Here is a 21,443-nt window from a genome sequence, read left to right on the forward strand (position 1 = left end):
TAGAAATAATGCCAGTAGAAACTGTGAAAATGTTTTATCATTTCTTTGCTGTTGCTGAGCAGTGTTTAAATTGTATATTTTTTATGGACATGGAGACAGAAGAGTTCTTCAGTCTGTTTGTGAAGCAGGATAGGCACAGGATTGGCTTCTTGGGAACAGGAACCACATGTGATGTCTTCCACCGCAGCGGGACTCTCTCCAGCCTCAAGCTCAGGTTGTACATGTGTGCCAGTACAGGGGCCAGCTGGATGGAGCAGGTCTTCAAGATCCGTGGTGTAATGCCATCAGGTCCTGCAGCCTTCCCCTGGTGTAATCGCTCCAACTGTCTCTCAACCTGGCCTGTAGTCACCGTTAGCTGGGGGTAGGTGTTGTTGTCTGCAGTGGAGATGGGGGAGCAGGAGGGGGATGGGGGGCTGAAGGAGAGGTGGTGTGCTGGAGAATGCCAGTAGGTGGATTGAACGACTTGGGGCAGTGTGGATGTGTGGGGGGATGGTGGTGGTATGGGAGTAGCAGGAGGTGAGCTGAACCTGTTGAAAAACTGGTTGAACTGGTTTGCTCTATCCCGGCCCCCAGGTATCAGTGTGTCCTTCCCCTTCATTCCAGCGATGTTCTTCATTCCTTTCCACACATCTCTCACACTGTTCTGCTCGAGTTTGGACTCAAGCTTCCTCCTGTAGTTGTCCTTGCATTTCCTCAGTGTCTCTCTGAGTTCACGCTGGACTCTCCTCTGCTCCTCCTTATCTCCAGACCTGAAAGCCATCTTCTTTTTGTTTAAAAGTGCCTTCAGGTCGCTGGTAATCCAGGGTTTATTGTTGGAGAAGCAGCGCACGGTCCGGGCTGGCATGACAGTGTCCTCACAGAATCTGATGTATTCTGTGATGCAGTCAGACATGTTGTCGATGTCATCCCCATGAGGCCCACAGAGCACATCCCAGTCTGTCGACCCAAAGCAGTCCTGCAGTGCCTCAGCTGCCTCCTGTGTCCACCTCCTCAACGTCCTGATGCGCACAGGCTGCCTGCTCACTAAGGGGACGTACTTGGGAGTCATCCTTACCAAGATGTGGTCCAACCTGCCAAGGGGGGGCAGGGCTGCGGCCCTGTATGCATCTTTGGCATTAGCATACAGGAGATCCAGCATTTTGTTTTCCCTGGTGGGACAGTCAACATACTGCTGGAAGTTGTGTAGCGCTTTGTCCAATGAGGCATGGTTAAAGTCACCTGTGATGACCATGAAGGCGTCCGGGTTTTTAGTCTGTAGTTTGGCTGCAGTAGCGCTGATGACGTCACAGGCCACCGCTGCATCAGCTGATGGGGGAATGTAAACAGCGATCAAAATGGCGGACATAAACTCCCTCGGTAAATAATACGGCCGCATTCCCACAGCCAGAAGTTCAATGTCCGGGCTACAAATCTGTTCCTTCACGTTAACATGACCGGGATTACACCACCTCTCACTCACATAAAGTCCCTATCCCCCCGCACCAAGGAAAATCCAGGAACCTCCACGCTGTAGTCCGGAATAAGCGAGTGTAGCCAGGTTTCCGTGAAGCAGAAGATACTGCACTCCCAGTACTCCTTCTGGGTCCTAACCAGCGCCGTGATTTCGTTTGTCTTATTCCCCAAAGACCTCACGTTCCCCACAATAATCGCCGGTTTGTGCCGTCTCCTCTTCCCCCTCCGTTTAGCTCCAGACCTGCAGCCCCGTCGTCTCCTCCATAGCTCCTTTGGGACCACCGGCCTGTCTCCGGGCCGCAGCAGAGGCTTACACAGCGCAATCAGCTGTTCACGCGTGTAAACAATGTCCCTGCTCCATTCGGCGAGGTTCTCCGTAACAATCATGCCTCTACTCCGTAGAGAACAGCGACAGAACCGACAGAACCACATCCAGCCATTGTGGAAGCTTAACTGATGATCTATGGGTTCTTTAAGCACGGATCCCTAATCGCTTACAGCAAATATACACAGATTAACACACACACGACGGGAGTTGCGTCTGCAGGCAGCCAGCTAAACCGGCGCCATTTTGAAATATGGAATATTAATGGAAATTTTGGGATAAAACTTGATCAATTTCAATGGTAAAAACTGTCATTTTTACAGTAAAAGGTTAAATAAAACACCATTTATTACTGTAGAATCAGCAATTGTAAATATTGTCTGATTGTAATTTTAACGGTTAAATTCTGGCAACCACAGCTGCCGGTATTTTACCATAAAAATTACATTTTTTTTTTTACAGTGAAAGCTTTTCCATTTCGTGACTGTTGAGTTTTTAATTAAGCGCCACAGATGCTATTTGTTTTTGGTGGCCGGGCTTTAAGGGGCAAGTTTTTCTGCTCTGCACACTTCACTGCCAGCCATCTGGCCCTGCAGCCCTTGTTCACGTGCTGCAGCTAAGGAGATCCACCTGACCAGAGCGGAGATGATGTACAAAAGTTTAAAAGAAGGTTAAATAAATTAATACAAAGTCGATGTGGCATAGTGTGAGGGAACATGGCGTCACAAAACAATCGCTGCTAGGTGTGTCTTCAGGTCAAGTGAAAAAAGCTCCCCCAAGAGATAAACCCACCCGCTAACTCACTGGGGAAATCCTCGGTAGTCCCGAATGCCAGTCCGTCCCTGAATCCCAACTCTGCACAGGCAGAGGTTGAAACATGACAAAATGTGGAGCTATTCAAGGAATATGAATAATTTTTTTCTGTCATGCAACACCGAAAACAGGGTCTTTGACGTACAAGAGTGGAGATACAATCTATAAGGGGAACAGTTGACTCAGAGTTGTGGGCTGAAACTCAGAAATGACAGGAAGTGCTTTATGGGGGAAAAAAATGCTTTGTGAAATCAGAGATGGGATCTAGAACAAAAATAGTTGAGGGAGAACAAGTAAGAAAACCCATTATAGCAACAGCAATGAGTGGATATAGAGCAAAGGCTGCCAGCGGTTGCCATTGGCGATAACAACTGATGTGAAGTGGGATTTCTGCAGAAGGGTAAACTGTAAGGGAAGTGGTATATTCTCCTCTGGTCTCGTCAAAACAAATCAGATTCCCTGCTCAGAATCGATTAACCCGCTGATTCAGCTTCTGTGTGATTATTACCGACAGGTTCGTCCGTTCCTCAGACAAACCATGTCTGCCTCATTAGATTATCACTAATAAACACATTTCACTGCTCAGAAATACGACTGCAGAGCGGAGATGTTTCTATGCAATTTAAAATGCATTCTGCTGCAGCTGCTCAGGACGTCCTGCAGCATGACCCAACATGTCACATCTGTCCTCAGAATCCTCCATCTAATTACATATCTGCTACTCTTGATGACCCTGAGAAGATGTTTGAGTCCAGCACTAAGTAGATTATCTGAAAAAAATGTTGCATAAACAATGAAAATACTGACAGAGTCCAATACGATGGGATGCTCTAATCATTTTGGGCGTAAATCATTTTTCTATAGCTTTGTGAAGTTCATTTTGAATGCGTTTCAGAAGTGGAACATAAAACTAATAATATTCCAAATTTTTTTACATTTTGCTTCCACTAAGCTTTGCTTTCTTGTCATCTTTTATAGTTGCCAATTTTCTGAACGTCTATCATAGTTTTTTGTTGTTTTTTTTTCTTTTCAGTTTGGCTGCAAAGGGTTTGGGCGGCTTAAAGGTTTGTAACAAGCTGGAAATGCTGAGCGCAGCTGGGAGTGTAATCCTCCTGGCATCTCTGTGTGGCCATCACCCACAGCGACAGGTTCGCTGGGAGAGCAGCAACATATGAGCAGAGAGTTAAGTGAATAAAAAAAAATAAATCATATCAGCTGGTTGAAGATTGTGAACCAATTTAAGTGATCAAACTGCTTCTGCCAATGTGAAAAATTAAACCTGATTTAACCTAAAATCAAGACCAAATCTGACTCATTTTCTTCCTCTGCTTTGTTTTGATCTAAACTAAAGAGAACAGTTGATCCAACTTAAATATATTGCATTAATTGGTCACGTGTGATCAAATTAAGCTTATCTGAGTTAACTTAAACAAGCTTTTTAAGTTGTCAAGTTAAACAAATGTAAATAAAGACAAACTTAATTCAATTACTTGTGACACTTTTTTTTTTGAGTTAGAGCTCCATTCTCTTTTTTTTTTTCCCCAAAATGTTGGATAAAATCCTGATAAAATACATTTAATGTAACAAATTTTAAAATATGTAAGGGGCCTTAACTTTTCAGAGGCACTGTAACAAGGTTGTACATGTAACTTATGCAACCGGAATATCTTCTTCTTTAGAGTAATGTCAACTTAATACAATTTTGTTGTGCATATATAGATGCCGTTTTCCATGCAGACACACACAGAGATTCACCAGGAGGATCTTCTGCCCCAGTTAGATGAGGCGCACCACGTCCTCCGGCTCATGTCTGGTTTCACATGGAGCTCTTTTAGGATTTAAAAACAGTGGATTGAACATAGTGGAAGAGAAAGAGTACAGCTCTTAAAATGTGTTAATCAAGTTCATACCATTAATCTACTTTCACTAAGACATGCTGATATATCCAGGTGCAACTTTCGAACATACAGCATAGAGAGAGCAGCAGAATGATGCTGATGACTTTCCTCCTAAAAGTCTAGAATTTGGGATAACATTATGAAAAGATATAAAGTTTAATTTGACCAACATGGGCTTCTGTACGAGCAAACTGGTGAATTTTAATAGACATGGAAAGAGAAAAACACAGGATGAAAAGATGGGCAATAAGAGTGCTTTCTTGAAGTTTTCTCATGACATGAAAGATGCTATTTATTGCAACAGATTAAGTTCTTGAAGTTGATCATGAAGTTAATTTGTTTCAGCTGTCTTAAATGTGAAAAGCAGGTATTTATTTGTGTTAATTTACAGACATCTCCTCAACGATGAAAACTCAAAGTGAAATGGAGCTAAGAGCTTCACAATGCTTTTCAAGCCTGCTGCTATCCCTCTTGCTTGGTACACCAGTTTGTACCAATTATTTTCCTTCCACTAAATCTTCCATTTAAATACTGAATACAGAATTATGTCAACAGTGGCTTTCTAAAGTAGTGAAGTGTTTTGGCCTACCCTCCTTGTGTAGTGTGTCAGTGACAGCATGTATTAAAAAATCCATTTTGTTTTGGTCTAAAGTAATAATCTATTTTTCTGAGAAAACTGTTTTATGGTTTTTCATTAACTGCGCGTCAGAATCATCAAATTTAATACAAGTAAGCACAACTCTATTCTATAAAAGTTCGACTTTTCCAACTAAATCACTAAATAAACGAACTTCCAGATGATGTTCTTGTCTGATTAGATGCAGCTATGAATGTATAGCTTACATGCAGATTCGGAAATATTTCCTGTTCATTGCAACATTCTTTGGATTGATGAGCCAGCTGTTGTTCAGCTTTTCTGATGACCTGAAGTGAAACAGAGCTGCGTCTGTTGCCAACATCTTCAGTAACAAATGACTGCACTTGTCCTCTTATATAAGCATGCTGTTCTTATTATTTTCAACAACTCTACGCTGAGAGAAAGCCGCTCGGCCAGCCAAGCGCTTGCAGTTGCTCTTTGACCAACATCTGGTTTCTTTCTGACAGTTTTCTCAAGAAACGATGACTCCAGGCTCCCAGAGAAAGGGGAGGAGTGTTGGAGTTCCCAGACTGCAAACTAAATAAGTGGCGGTGAAGGAATGGAAAATTTAAAAAAGTAACTTTACATACTCTGCATAAAGGCATTAAAGCAGTAAAAAGAAGAAGAAGCATCAGGTATGGTTTCATACCGAGTAGAAGCAGTTTCACCTCTCTGGACGATTTCTCTCTGTCCTCTCGTATGTTTTTATCAATCATTTTACTCCTCTCCACCGCGGCTTTATCCTCGGCGCTGATCGTGCAGCCCATCTTCTGTTTCTTCTTTCCGCCCCCAAAACAACTTTTTCTGCTCCGGATATTGGCTTCGGACGCCGCCCTGGTCTGCTGCTCCTGGCTCGGTGTGAGCTGAACTTCCCCGGCCGGGAGGAGAAGCGCAGAGAGACGGAAAGGCGTTGGCACCGAGAGCCGCGTCCAGTTCAACCCTCACTGTGATGCTGCTGAACTCACCAGGCTGCAGCCCTGACGCTCCTGTCCGGACCGAGCGTTTAATAACAAGGGAAAAATTAATAATATAATAATAATAATCTCCAAAAATGTGTCTGTGGATCTGGGGTAAATTTTCTAATAAAACAAAACCGACTGAATAAGTTATTTAAAGGAACTTCTTCAAATAGGAATCAGATTAAAAAGAAAAAAAAGTATATGTCTTAACATATCCACTACAGCAGCGAGTTGATCCAGTTGTTCCAGCTGCAAACTGAGAACAAGAGTAAAAACAAGCAAAAAAAAAAAAAATCCAGCCGCTAGCCTTCTGGGAAATGTAGTCGCTTCCACAAGCAGACGGGAAAGAAAATGGTCCAATGAACCAAGTTTTACTGAAGCTAAATACGATGATGGGACGCGTGTGTTTCTCTACGCTGTCAGTTTTATATTTAAAAGTTGAAGTTTTTGTTGATACAATGGCGCCCTCAAGTGACTCAGAACTAAACTGCAGCTTGTGATGCACAACACAGCATTCTAATGATAGACATATTTGCCAATATTTATTGAATACAATAAATATTAATGATTTATGTTGGCCTACCTACTGGCTGAAAGATAATGATAAATTTTGCCAACGCAACTCAAGTCTATTTTTCTTTTATTAGGCTTCTAAATTACAAATAGCCCCAAAACGTTATTAATGCACACAATACTTGTAGTAAAAGCTTTTTTTTTAAATTTCTATGTGTTTTCTATCATTGGAAAGTTTAGGATCCACACTTTCAGAATCTGTAAATAGCTCAAAATGCCTGAGTAGATTCGTTCATGGTTTTATTGTGGGCCAGTTACATTTACAAAACAGCACCACCTTTCACATTAGGAGGAACAAAAACAACGAGTTAAGACGTTAAATTTCATTTCAGGTTTAAGATGTGTTATTGTGGGGGCAATTTCAAATTAGGTGGTCTGTGAGTGTTTCTTAAATGTGGCAAGTGGACCTTGGCCTGAAAAAGTTTGAGAAACAGTGCTGTGGATGTAAAAAGCTGGTAGAGAAATACCTCTAAAGCCTTGAAAAGGTGTAAAATATTCCGCAAAATGTTTCCTGATAGGAACTGAACAAATGTATGGCACACTTTAACACTTTTTCTTTGTAGAACAAACAAACACAACATGCATCAGCAGTCTTCCACAATTCAGTGAAGCCCAACCTTGCATTTGCATGTAGAATCCCAGTGACATAAAGTTTGCAGTAAACAACGTAAAAATATTCAGGAAATATGAACACTTTTCCAAAGCATGGTGTATATTGTATACCTTCCTTAAAGAAGAAACATTATTTTGAAAGATAATTATATATATATAATTTAAGTGAAGGAACTAGAAGAGTGCTGTGTTTATGTCTTTGAATGCAGAATTATTTTATCAAAATAAGCCACATTTCTTCTCCTTGATCGACTCCCGCCTCCTGCTCCTGCTGCCGAGCTAACCCTTGCTAAGCCTGCACATCACCAAGGCAACAGCTGATTTCCAAGAAGTCAAGATTTGAGAGTAGGTGAGAATTTCTTGTAATTGAGTTAATCTCTGGTCCATCACTGCAGTCAGCCTCCGCACCGAGTCTTGTTGATGTTGTCGTGAGTCTGTGTGTGTGTCATCTCTTCGGAGCCTGTTTCAAGGCGTATGTTTACACCCAAACTCTCCCATTGTGCCCCCAGTGACCTTCAGAAGTGACAAGTTGGTGGCACTTGTATTGAGTGTGGTAGCTGGGAACAAAGGTCAGGCTGTTTGAAGTGTTGCTTCGCTCTGCAGGAGGCGCCCTGCACCACTCGACATGAAGGCTGCGGCTGTGACCGATGGGGAGCAGCACAGGAGAGGGTATGAAAAATAAACAGATCAGGAAGAAGACAAGGAGCTCTGAGGGAATATGGACCAGCAGCAACTCAGTAGACACCTGGAAATAATGAAGAAACTATAGGATATAATAGAAATGTTTCTTATTGTCCCGATTCAGGTGTATCAACAGCAGGTTACAGAAAGAAATAAGAATAAGAGACCAAGGGAAAGCTTATAATATAGGAAAAATAATACTATATAATTATTAAAAATAATAAATTCAGATTTCAACAATCTTAAACTGACTGTGGATGTTTAAAAAAATTACTATATGTGTAGAAAGCAGCAACAATTTACAAGAAATTGAGAATAAATTAAGAAATAATTATAATATTAATAAGTATTATGATAGTTAAATTTAAAAAAATGTAAGGATAGCTAATCTTGACATTTCTATGAGAAAGCTTTCAGCTGATCCAAATGCTGCAGCAAGCGCAACGTTTAATGAAGCCGGAAAAAAACCTCTGTGTTTTAAGACAATTATAATGAACCTCCACCTTTTGAAGTCTAGTATTTGTGGATTTGCCTGTTTGCTAATTTTTTATCTGGAACATAATCTAATTATTTGTGGGAAATGGTCTCATTCAGGAATTAATTTGGAGAGCATATTTAAAATATCCTAAACGACTTGAAATTGTATCGGTTACAAAACAAACCTCGACCCTGACATCCTGAGTTGATTTTAAAATACACATTTTGTTTTGATTTTTTTTTTTGGTGATGTTTATGAAAAATACTGGAGATGACAGTTTTATATATACGAAAAAGAAAAAGTCACCCACAAAAATGTAATGTCTGAAAACTTGGAGCAAACGTAGAAAATTGTGTCAGATTGTTGCCTGCTTTCCCGTCACGACTTAAGAACTTGAACAAAAAATAAGCAAAAAAAAGGTGCAGGTAAACTATCAGAAAGAAAGAAATAATGTGCTAGAAATAAAGTACATGAAGTCATGCTCATATAAATTATGTTGGTAAAAGTTTAACCCAGCATCTGACCTTTTCCTAAATGCCTCATTGCATTTATCGTTTTAATAAACTAATTGAACTCCTGGAAGTTTGGGATCTAAACATATCTGTAGCAACAACAAGCGCAACACATGAGTTAAAATAATTTCTGTTGTCTTTAATGAGTTCAGCAGACGGAGAATATACATGAGGAATAACAGTCTTTTCAGCTCAGGTACAAAAAAAGAGATGCACAAAGGAAAATGAACACATCCATCTCTTTGGTGTGATACGGAGGACAACACTGCAGTTAAAAAGTAAATAAATTGTCCACCTTCCACCAGGTCAGCAAGCTGCTTCATCTTCTTCTTTGGAAGAGAAGAGATGTTTGACAGGAAGAGAGTTGAAAGCATTTTATCAGACTGGTCAGGGCAGTTCTGCTGATGTTGTTAAATGCTGGTGTTAAAAATCAAGGCATTTATATGATCTTGTAACTAAAAGACGACAGTTTAATAAGTGCTGATAATAAATTAACACACACAAAGTGAGGAACACAAAAGACTGTGCCACTGATTCGTCTTTTGTAATGTTCAAAGTTGCTCTGTGGCTGTGAGTCAGCAAATTAAATTATTATTTTTTTTATTCTTCAAAAATAAACATTTTAAAACATGTCTGCAACAAAGTCAAACAGCAAGGAAATTAAGAGTGCTATGTGTTCCCCCTGACAAAAAGCCTTTTTTTTTGTTTTGTTTTGGCTGTTTGCCTTGTGTTCAGAGTCTTGTGATCTCGCCAACTTTCCCGTACGAGACGAGTCCAAAATAGAGGGAAACAGCACAAAAGGTGCCTTTTCTTTAGAGATCAGCAAATCTGTCGTCTTTACGACGTCGGTCACTACTGCAGTGTGACTTGAACAAACCGTCTGGCTTTCCGCCTGGGAACAGAAGAAGTGTCTCCGGTGTCTTCCATTTGTTGCTAAACGAGGCCAAAGGCAAAGCTTTCCATGTGTGTGAGGGTTGTCACACCTCTGTGCTGTGTGTAGCCACAACAAGCCTGGTTGTTTATTGCACAAACACGGGAGTGTTCACACCGCTCTGGTGTTTACCTGTAAACAGCGCAGACATCACTGGGTGTAATGAGCGCCACGTTTTGTTCCTGCAGTTTTTCTAACATGGCAAGGCGGCTGTTTTCTGACGGAGCCTATAACCCCGCTGCACCACTGCTGATAAACAAACTAAACCATCCACAATGTTTGTCTTTGAGTGGAAGGGGCTGAAATCACGAGTCTCCCATTTTGGTGAGGAGGTGATAATCACAAGACTAAGAACAGATAAACATGATAATAACATTCTGGAAAATGGCTAAAAATACACTCTCCGCCTGTTTATTATAAATACCAGCCGCAGCAAAAGCTGCGAAACAATCCTGTTCAACACAATAAAAGTTACGTTACTTCAACGCATCATTTTTTTTTCTTTAAAGCCTTTGGAATATTGTAGCCTTTATTTCCTTGGTGGTGTGCAGTGAAAACAGAAAATAAGTACATGATGAAAACAGATGATTCAATGCAATACCTTAAAATCTTTAGTAAAAGTAGAAAATATCTTTCTTCAAGTTTTTGAAGCACTTTTTTTTCTGCACGTTTTAGTTGTTATTTTTTCTCAATTAGCTTAAATCCGTGACTTTTGAATTGTGGTTCTTGGGCTGCATTTAGCATACTTTTTTTTTAAACTATAATTTCCAAAGTAAAAGCAAACAAATTGACTTTGATTCAGCAGAAGATAGTAAACCCAAGACAACCAGATTACATATGTTTTGCTCCAATTACACCCAACGTTAAAAATTTGGTCTCTGACTGAACCATGTTAGAAATCAAATCAAAAACCAGTTGGATTTGCTAACTGATGTGCTTAGTTAGCCTACTTAGCTAACTGCTGTTAGCAACACAAGCTAATGGCAATGTTTTTTCTCTACATTTTGTGCAAAGGCTGCAGCAACAAGTTCTACAAAAGAGGCTATATGGCACTGTTTCTTTTAACTGTGTGTATCACAATAAATTCAGATCAGAAACCTCCTGTTTTCTCTCTTACAATTATGATTTTTATATGAACCTCGTTGTTGACTTTTTCTTCAAACTGGAAAAATTCAGTGTCTGTAAAAATGGGGCTTGTATTTAAGCGTCTCAGTGAAGATGGTTTCCAGGTCCTGTCGTGTTGATAGTAGGGCGGTACTTTAGAGAAGGTATTGCTTACCAAGGTGATACTTGTTAAAAAAAACAACAATTTGAGAACCACCAGTTTAGAACATTTATCGATATTTATGTCCGAGTCAATTCGGACTAATTGTAAAGGAGGTTCTCTTTTGTTTTGAAATCAAAATATTTAAATAAAATTATCAAAAGGGCAAAAAAAACCCCAATATACAAATCCACCTTTTTTGACATAAAAAACAGCGCTTTGCTTTGTGCATTAGCCCAGGATCACTTTGTTTTTATGGAAAGTGCTAATAGATGTTGAACACTTAATAAATAAATACATTTCTGGAGAATATTAAAGAAGTCATTCAGCACTTAAAACTACTCTATCCCTGATTTATGCTCTTGCATTGTCTCAGAGTCGCTTCATGTTTATACAAAGTTCGTCACGTCACTTGAACTGTAACCAAAACATCAAGTGTTATGTGACGCAAAGCAAAAACCGCATGACACAATATGACTCCCAAAACATGTAACGGGGCAGTCAGCGATGCGCAAAACTGGAATTCTTCAAGGGCTCATCGGGTTCTGACCCAAAGCCCAACTCTAGAACACATTTTGCAGTGCGCTTGATCTGTCACTAGGGAAAAAAAATGTTGCAGCATGAATAAGAAACACTATGAATAAAACTAAACATGTTCATAGGGTTATTAGATGGCAGAAGAAACAGTACATGAGGCAGTTATATCTCTGGCACAGTCTTGCAGCAGTTCTCTGACACACAAAGCTCATTGTTCAGCTCTTGCTGCTGTATGAACTCTGCGGTTTCCTCTAGGATCTGCCCTGGGATGGGGAAGTCAGCTGGCGTGTTCTGCTCAACAGCTGATTCTTGAAGACCTTCAGTTCCTGCCTCCTCCGGGCTCGCTCTGCTGTGAGAGTTGCAGGGCTCCAGATTGCATCCAGTGCCCTGGAGGAACTGTAAAAAGTTCTCCTCAATGGAGGCTTCGCGGCTTGGCAGCTGCTCCCCCTCGACGGGCCCGGCCCTCTTGAAGATGCAAGCCAGGTGGCGGCCCAGCTCCTCTCGAATCTGACGGTTCAGGCAGCCGTAGAAAAAGGGGTTGGAGGTGAAGCAGAAGTAGCCGATCCATGTGACCAAGTCCTCCAGTTGGGTCAGTGAGGCCGGCGCGGTGGAAATGACAGCCGAGTAGAGGTGAAAGGAGAAATATGGCAGCCAGCAGCAGAAGAACTGACCACCGACTGCCACCAAAACTGCTGCGGCCTTCCCACCACTGAAGGTCCTTTGAGGAGTTGTACGTGCTCCGGTGCCTCCAAGGCTTGCTGCCATGGTGGAGTGGCTGCTGACAGAGTCAGAGCGTTGTCTTGATGTGTCCACCCAGGTGGGGTTGGGACCATGGTGCATGGATGCTACTCGGGCCACCTTAAACATATTGCAGTAGACCACCAAAATGATCAGCATGGGGCACAGAAAATAGATTACAGTAAAGAAAACCATGAAAACAAGACGTGTGGTCCTGCCTCCTGTCCAGTGGAGGGAGCAGTGTCTCTTACTGGGAAGGAGGACTTCAGGAGTCCCCACAGTTGGGGAATCCTGAAACAGATATCCTAGCAGGGGCAATATCGACATGACGAGAGCTTTAATCCAGATCCCAACTAGCACCGCTACCACCACCCCGACCGTCATCTTCACCTCATGACGCATGGGATAGACGATGTAGTAGTACCGCTCCACGTTGATGGCACAGATGGTGAGGATGGCAGCGCTCACTAGACACACACTCAGGCAGAGGTAGCTTCGACATAGGACCTCATCCTCCAGGATCCGGTCTGACAGCATCCCCAGCGGCATCACCAGCAGCGCCGCCAGCAGATCCACCAGACAGAGGTGGAACACAAAGGCAAACTTCCTCAGCTGTGGCGTTTTAGTGATGACAATCATTACAGCCAAGTTCCCCACCACCGCCAGGACGTCCATGACGAGCATAGCACACAGCCCCAAGATCTGATTCAGATCTATCCCATTATCGGTAGTTCCGATTTGTCTGGTTATGTTGGAGACATTTGGCCGAAAAGAGTTTTGGAATGTGGAGGCGGCAGACGCGTTGTTCCAGGAGGGCCGTGGTCTAATGGTATGCTCCATGAGAGGATGGAATGAAGAGGAGGGAGACTGCTGAATTTCATGGGTCCATCACCCATCCTCCTCTGTCAAAGGGGGGATCTGAGAAGTTCAGCCTTTGGTGTTGGTCATAGTAACCAGTGAGGATTTGAGTTTGGAGGTTGGCAGATGATGATTCAAGTCTTCACCTTGACGTAGATGATCTTGTAAATGAAGGAGTCCTGTCTTGACTATCCCTCTCAGCAAAGACCTGAAAGAAAAAGAGTCACTAAGTCATTTACTTCTTCACATGGACTTTATAGACTTGAAATGAATCTGTCTTTTGGGGAGTGTGCTTCAATGAATGATGTCAGACACTGAAACTGGTTGTGTATCAAGTTTGTAAGATGTGCAATAATTATTATTATTATGCACAAATCCTTCCAGCATCAAACTCCAACTCTTTCATTCTTATGTAACATTCAGTGCAGAAGTGCAAAAACATTGATAAGATGTCACAGAGTTAATCATTTCGAAGCTTTAAGTTGTGAAAAGTAGTTTTTTTTATTCCTCTAAATGCATTGCCCTGTGTTGGCCCAAACCTTTTCTGTCTCTTAAAAGTTATTCATCTCGATGCCGGCTGCACTTATTTACAGACAAGGCCATGATTTATTGGCTATTTTGACATCTGCATCCTCAGATGTGTGTTTTCAAGGCAGCAAGCCCCCAGGGAGAAGCTAAAAGCAAAGGGTTGAACCATATGTCCGCATTAAGAGAGCGGAGAAGAAATTATGGACGTCCAAATAAACTGCAAAACTCAGCATTGCAGAGCTCCCTGCTGTCTTAAGTGATGTGAGGAGGAGATCGATGAGCGCTTTTCAGATCGCAAAAATCCTGACATGTCTTCCTGCCATTAGGAAAACGCCAGAAAACCTTACAGAGATTTCTCTTATGAAATCAAATAGGATTCATGCGTATGGTGGTGGGTCACCCTCAGCAGATTGTTTCAGTGTTTGCCAGTCGAGTAGGCAGTGTTTACCGTGACAACCTCACCTGGACACAACCCCACGCAGTGTTAAAGCTCAGGAATGAGCACCAAAGCTTTGGTACATTTCCATATGCTGCTCACCTGCAGGTGCAAGTTTTCCACTTCATAGGTGTCACAGGCCTCGTCCCCTGCAGGTCTACTTTCCTGCCCACGTATACACACAACAGGCGCAGCCATCACCTGACAGGTGCAGGCGTAAGACAGTGGGTGGTCTTTTCTTAACAGGTCAAGGGGATCGAGTCACTTATTTAAACTTCCTATGATGGAGAAGCAACTGTGGATTATTACTTTAAAGTGGGTGGGAGCTGAGGTATATCAAGGTCTTGGAAAGTTGCACGTTGAAAACTTAAATTTTCCATCTCATCATTACTACTGTTTAAAGAGATGTTAGCGAAAATAGAATAGAATAGAATTACTTTATTCATCCCAGCAGGGAAATTATTTTGCAGTCACAGCAGCATAGAGACAAGACACACAACAGCCACCACTGAGTAGCAATTGTAGACAAAAAAAACCCCAAAGTGAATGCAGTTTTATTAGATTGTACAGACCATATCGTGAAGTATGGCTGTCTCTCCACCACCTGGTGCTTCAACTAGTTGAAAAAAGGCCTCTGTGCTTTTTTTCCTTGGAGACAACAACGACAAATTGGGTTGTTCTGATAAATTACCAATTGAAAAGTAACCAGTTTCCACCACAGAAAGTCCTGGGGTGGAAGCTCCACTACAAAACCCAACTACAGAAGTGACTGCAGTCTGGCTACCACAGCAGATAGCCTAACTAGCTAACCCTCTAATATAAGCTTTCTTTAGTCCCAGCGTTACTCCATAAAAAGGAAAATGGCAAAGAGATCCTGTGCTTTTGCTTAATGCTGTGCATAAAATCAAAATAACTGTAAATAAGTGTTACAAAAAACCTCATTATAACTCATAAAATTAATATATCATAATATATTAGCAGTGATAGGGAATGTTATCACTTTTTTGTAAGTAAAAGCAATTTGATCCTGTTTTATTTTTTTTTTGTTAGTAATTTTAAATTGTGAGCATTTTACTAAAGGTTTCCAGACCATGAAAATCTGAGACTGTTCCATTCATACTTACATAAAAGCCGAACATTATCATCACTTTGTTGTACAGAGAAGCAGTCCAGTTTATAAAAAGCTCTCATTGAGCTAAGTGTCATCTGAAAAGCTCAGGAATTTTTAAATGATCCATTTTATGAGATACAAACCACACAAATAGAACTATTTATTGTGGGAAGGAAACATTTAGCACACTTAATGCAATCAAATCAGAAACAGCAGTGCAATTTCAGTTCAAATTTGGACTCACACTCGAAAAAAATTCATACAAAGCTACAATCCAAGGCTGTGCTGAGTCCCTCGGACTGCTGACTTGGAAACATATGACCCTATCATATGCACATGACACTGTTTGCTGCAAGCAGAAAAAAAGTAGGCTGTTGTTCAGCCGAACCTCTCGCTTCGCGTCTTTCTGACTTTCCTGCAGCGACGCACGAGCAGCAGTAGTGACACGGTGTGGAAAACGAGGTGTTTGTGTCTGTAGTTTGTTGTTTTGCATGAAGAAGCAGAGATGTGGTGGAACATCCTCCTGCCTCATGAGTCATTCTTTCTACCTTCAACCCACCTTCTCGCTCCGCTGAGGGGGGCAGCTGTGGCTGGAGATGTGTGTGTGTGATGAATAGTTAGTGACATACCTGAGTCTGCAGAGGGCTGCTTCCTCCTGTGAAGGTTCCCAGTCTGCTGAGGCACTGCTGACCTGTTTTGCTTTCTCACCCACACACACAGCAAACACTGATACACACCACGTCACAGGGAGGGAAGAAGGGAGAGGAGGAAAGGAGCAAGGAGGAAGAGGAGGGGGAGGATGAGAGTCCTGAGTCTCCTCCTCACCTGGGCCGTTTCAATTTGCCATGCCTCAGACCGGTCGCATGCTTTCATGTCATTCAGTCACACACACACACGCCCACACACACCCACCCTCTCAGTTTTATCTTTGCCTCTCTGAACATCAAGGTGATCCAGAGGCAAGAACAGGAGCAGGAATTAATGATGCCCAAATGGGTGGACATACTCCCCCCACCTCACACACTTTCACACACACTTTCACACACACACACACACACACACACACACACATACACACACACACACACACACACACACGGAGACTCTTGGTGTCGTCCAGAGCGACTGCAGAGCTCTGCAGGCGGCGGTGGGCAGGCAGGTTCCCTCGTTCTCCACTGGGTCTTAGTGCCTCTGCACACAGAAAGACATTTCCCTACTTTTCACTCCTTCTGGTCACCGTACCACAGGTCAATCCAGATCCTGGTAACAGCCACCCTGAGGAACCGTGTTTATTTTTTTACATTCATCACCAATTATTGATATGAGGAGACATCTTACTCTTCAAGAGTTTCTGCAATTTCCCAGTGATTGTTGTATATATTCAGGTGACAAACCAACCTGGTCCCCTGTTGAACCTACAGTCATATTCAAGAAATCAGATTATTTATGAAAAGTTCATTTATTTCACTAACTCAATTTACTAACTACAATACGTGATGCAGATTAATTACACAAAGATTTATATTTTCAAGCCTCATTTTCAGTTACCTGTCATGATTTTCCACTTCCGGGTAATGAAATGATTAATTATGAAATTATTAGAGATTATAATGTTACTCCAGACTAATAAATAAACATTTTAATACCGAGACGTGGGGTTAATAAAATGGAATTAAAACGTGGCAGGATCCTGTACTTGTTTTTTTAATTTTTATTTTATTTGTTACTCTTAACATCTTAAACAGTTTCTTAATTTGTGTTCTGCAAATGTTTGTTTCTGCCTCCATTGATCTTATCTAGATTATTCTTGTCTATTTACAGTTGTATACAGTAAATACGCAAAATCAAAGAATCTGTAAGAGGCATCTGTCATGGCGCACATAAGGGATTTATGATGGTGTGTTTTGAGCACTTTTTTGCTTCTGTTTTTGATGCAAAATGGTTGCTGTTGTGTCTGTCAGCTCCTTTCATCCATTTATGTTACTGTACTTTACTGTCAGGCTGTGAAATGAGGATTTACATGGCTGGGATTTTCTGTCACGGCTTGTCTTCACGCTGAGTGCTTCCTGATGGATTGATTCATCACTTGACACGGAGCTTCATAAACCCAGATGAGTTTGTCATTACTTTTTTTCCTCCAATAAATCAATTGGTCATTTAAAAGCATATTAATTTATTGATCCAATTACTGCCTTGTTTGTCTCCTGAAGGTTTCCCTGTTAAGGGCCTTTGGGCGCTAAAAAACTAGCCTCGGATTATGATAGGAAGAAAAACAGTACTGGGTTTTGTACGCTCACTGAGTTTAGCTTCTTAATGTTAGAAGAAACTGAAGTGCTTAAGTCGATTTTTACAAATAACAAGTCCGTTGTATGTTAATCTGAGGTATTTTCAAGCTGGGACGTGAGCACAGCGGCCTCTTTGTGTGTGTTGATGTGTGCGTGCGCATCCTGTGACCGCGCTGGTGTCCGAGGTGTTGAATCATGACGGAAATAGCAGATCCTTGGTCATGCCAGGAGCACCAATCACAAGGGAGGGAAACACAATGGTCTCCATAGCAACACCAACTTTAGCTTCCCCGTGTGGCCCCTGCTCCCCACCGCAGCGTGAACCTCAGGGCAAACGGCCTCACTACCCAGCATGCATCAGCAGCCACTTGTGCAGGCGTTCATTGAGTCTTCTGACTGTGTTGTGTCTGTGTTTGTCCTGTTCCCTGTGCTTAACTAAACACAGGTGGGCTGATTAAAGTTCAATTACTGCTACTGATCTCATGTGGCTGCACCGCCACTAGCTCAGATGCTGCCAGTAGGGGGAGCTCTCACATTTAACAAGTCATATCTGGAAATCCATGAAAATGTTTTATCATCTTTGCTTCACAGAAGCAATGATTTGATTCATGCTTGTAGAGCGGACATTTCATTGGCTATAACCTGCCTCAATGCATGCTTAGTCATGTCACCATCATGCAAGTTTTACAAATTTTATTATTTCTATTCGGCTTTTCATGATGCTGGAAAATAAGTGTCATCCGTAGTCAAGGTGAATTCCTTTGAGATGCAAAAGGAGAAATAAGAATGATGCAGTTCCTTCAGTCTCTATCTGAGTGTATTTAGGCCAGCTTACGACTCGGCTTACGTCACACACATTAAATTGTTCTGCAAAGTCCTTTTGCTTCAGTTTAAACAAAGCTGGATGACTTTAGAAAGGCTTCATTTTCTCCCTTGAGTGAAAACCAACCCTGAGGGTTCATTCATTTTAAAACTAAACTGATGGGAATGAAAAATTATTTAAAATGGTATTTTTTTTAAAAGACCTTTCTCTGATTATATTTGTATTCTTTCTTTATGTTGAATCTAAGAACCAGAAAACCCATCCTAGTAAATGAGGGAGGTTGCACTTTCAGAACACAGTGTTAGAAGAAACATTTTCAGAACAACTCTGTGCATCATGCTGTTTTTAAAAATTCAAGCCACAGTCCGTACAGAATAATAGCACCTAGTGACAGTATTCACTATGTTTTTCCACATTTTGTTCCCTTTCAACTACATACTTCAATGTGTGTTATTGTGATTTTATGTGACTGACCAACACCAATAGCTCACATTCAAGAGGTAGACGGAAAATGATACACAACTTTTAAATTATTAGCAAATCCAAGTCTGAAAAGGCCTCAGGAAGAACATTAATGAATTAGGCGCAGCTTCATAAACCCATTCTTTTCTTTACAATTAAACATTTCTCCTATCGACTCTGACCTGGTTTGCTGTTCCTCTCCGAGAAAGAGTCAAGATTTGTAAACTGATTTTCCCACCTGAGCTGGGATTACTGCAGCCCCTCCAGAGTTGCTTCTCTGACAAAAGCTTTCCTTGGTGCGCCCACAGCTTTACCATACTCTTATCATTTGCGGGATGTTCTAACACAGGGTTATTGTTTATTAACCCTGCCCTGCATTAAGGTTTCCCACAGCTTTATGCCTGACCTGTCTGCTCTGACCCTCGGTTCTCATGATGCTGCTTGTTCACTAATGTTCTCTAGCTGTATTTACACTGAGATGAGATCGACCTTATTTACAAGTAATGTGATATATGCAGGCTTTTGGTTTCACTGGACTCTAGTCAAGAAAATCATTGTAAAGGAGGCTGACTGTTAACGCTTTACTGGCGAAACATTTTGAAAGAAATCACCTGTTTTTGTGCATAAAATCCCAACATGGTGAAAACTTCAAATTACGCTATAAACATAGCAGCAGGGATTGAAGGTTTTTTGGTTGTGCTTAATGTCTCACCATTTGTTTGAATATTTGTCTCCAAATACTGATTGACACGCTTCACTCACTCAGAATAGTCAGAAAATCAAACCCCAATGTAATATCTTCATCACTGCTTTAAGGACACTCAGTCTTTAAAGCAGTATTCAAAAATACTTCATTTGTTTGGTGGAATAGTATCAGATACAGCAGAAAAAACAGAAAGTTGTTTGATGAATTTCCTAAACAGATAGTCCGGATACAACGCGAAAGCTTGCTGGGAGCTCTTGGACAACCTGTTCTGCGTAAACAGCCAGGAAATATGCTGTCCAGCAACAGTAGCGGTCTTGTGCTGCTTCATTTCCCAGAGTCAGGCGCTGCTGTCCAAGTAGACACAATTAGCACTCTCTGCTGAGTCCAGGTTGGCGCTGACATCCTGCACGCTCTGAGTCACTGATGAGTACCAATGTCCAACACCGCCGTCTGCCCAGGGAGGCAGAATAACACAGAAGTAAGAAGGAAAAAAGTCTACATTAAAAAACACTAAGATTATATCTATTTTAATTGACCATTCATTGTTAGAGTAGTTTGAGATTAGCCATGTTTCTTTTGTTTACTAAACAATTGAGGACACTATATTTAGTAATCAGATGCTCTTCTTCAACTCCTGTGCAGGGATGTTTGTGACTCTCTGACGGTGAGTGATGTGCCACAATTTCACTGATTCATCTGTTAATTTATAAAAACATAAATTACATACAAAAGTTTTCCTCTTAAGAAGTAAAATATCCTCGGATACTTCTGACTTAGATGTGATGATGTCCATGAAGAGAACAATTTGATTATTGATGGCATTTTTGTGGAGGAGCAGAGAGAGGAGCGGTTTTTGATTGAGTCATAAGTGGCCTTCAGGTGATTTTACGTAACTATAAAGACAACATTCCTGAGTTAAAAGGAATCATTACTTGGAATTGCACAGAGGAAGAAACAGCACAAAACATTAAATGGTGCAAAAACATTCACAGTTTGCTTTTTGTGTACTGCTTCGAAGATGTGTGGTTTGGTTGAATTTCTTCTTATTTTATCTAAATCATCTTATCTCTGTAACATCTCATCTTCACCATTTTTGACACAAAACATTTTCAGTGAAGTAATCCAGCAGAAAAGGAGTAAGACTTTTTTCCCCCCCAACTTCCATATCAAAATGCAGGGGGAGAAAAAAAAAATCCCATAAGCGGTTTTATGTTTCTTGGATCAGATAATCCGTAATCCCATGGCACTGGAGGTCTGAAGATCAGAGAATAGTGCAACTATCTATTTACACTGTGACACTGTTCTGGCTAAATCAGCTCATTTACACTAGTTTAAAAAATAATGTCACACTTTTAAACAGTAAAATAATTGGTCAAAGTCAGTAGATTTAGTTCATATGACCAAAAACTAAATTGGCTGATGAGGTCGTTTTTTAGAAACCTGTCTGAGCAGACAGGCAAGCAGCCTGCTGAAGATATTGGCTGCATTATCTGGTGGAGATAATGGAGCCGATATCTGCATTATTGGCAATAATAATGCCATAATAATGCACTGCCACCAGCACATCATATATTTTCAGTCGCTGCAGCTGCTAGGTCCAGGTAGTAGGACTAGGACTAGGTTTATTTTAGATGCATTATTTCCCACCCATGCTCACAATGCAATGTCTGAATTCAAATTGTCAGTAAATCAAAAGTTGAAAATACTTCCACATCATGATCAAGTCTAGACTTTGCAGATTTGACCTGCACACGTCGGGGAGGGCTCTGCTTGGAACATTGGTAGTTTAATGATTCAAAAAGTCTATAAGAAATAAATAAATCT

At 41.3% G+C, this 21,443-nt stretch overlaps 2 protein-coding genes across 4 annotated transcripts in view; both read right to left on the minus strand.

Moving 5' to 3' along the window:
- Positions 1-6,412, minus strand: part of LOC102236744 (guanine nucleotide-binding protein G(k) subunit alpha-like) — a 30,251-nt gene extending 23,839 nt beyond the window's left edge. The window contains exon 1 of one of the 2 annotated variants that reach the window (XM_005801334.3): positions 5,775-6,412. In XM_005801334.3, the coding sequence (XP_005801391.1) occupies positions 5,775-5,892 (118 nt within the window). In that variant the 5' untranslated portion in view covers positions 5,893-6,412. The remainder of the gene's footprint in view (positions 1-5,774) is intronic. The other variant, XM_023333250.1, reaches the window with a different exon arrangement.
- A 3,111-nt stretch (positions 6,413-9,523) lies between these two features.
- LOC102228284 (probable G-protein coupled receptor 61) lies at positions 9,524-16,350 on the minus strand. 2 transcript variants are annotated; one of them, XM_023352643.1, is made up of 3 exons: positions 16,256-16,350; positions 15,973-16,069; positions 9,524-13,476 (listed from the first exon to the last, which is right to left on the minus strand). In XM_023352643.1, exon 3 carries the CDS (start codon positions 13,248-13,250, stop codon positions 11,835-11,837), a length of 1,416 nt encoding a protein of 471 aa, XP_023208411.1. In that variant the 5' UTR covers positions 13,251-13,476; positions 15,973-16,069; positions 16,256-16,350; the 3' UTR covers positions 9,524-11,834. The 2 variants fall into 2 exon arrangements, with proteins under 2 accessions (XP_023208411.1, XP_023208351.1); XM_023352583.1 differs by having other exon boundaries at positions 15,973-16,350.
- Between the last annotated feature and the right edge of the window lie 5,093 nt (positions 16,351-21,443).

Source organism: Xiphophorus maculatus, chromosome 1 (assembly GCF_002775205.1).
Source record: "Xiphophorus maculatus strain JP 163 A chromosome 1, X_maculatus-5.0-male, whole genome shotgun sequence".
Lineage (NCBI taxonomy): Eukaryota > Metazoa > Chordata > Actinopteri > Cyprinodontiformes > Poeciliidae > Xiphophorus > Xiphophorus maculatus.

What these genes read in the sequence shown, in the direction of transcription:
- LOC102228284 (XM_023352643.1), bottom strand. Translation starts at nt 13,250, where the DNA reads ATGGAGCATACCATTAGACCACGGCCCTCCTGGAACAACGCGTCTGCC.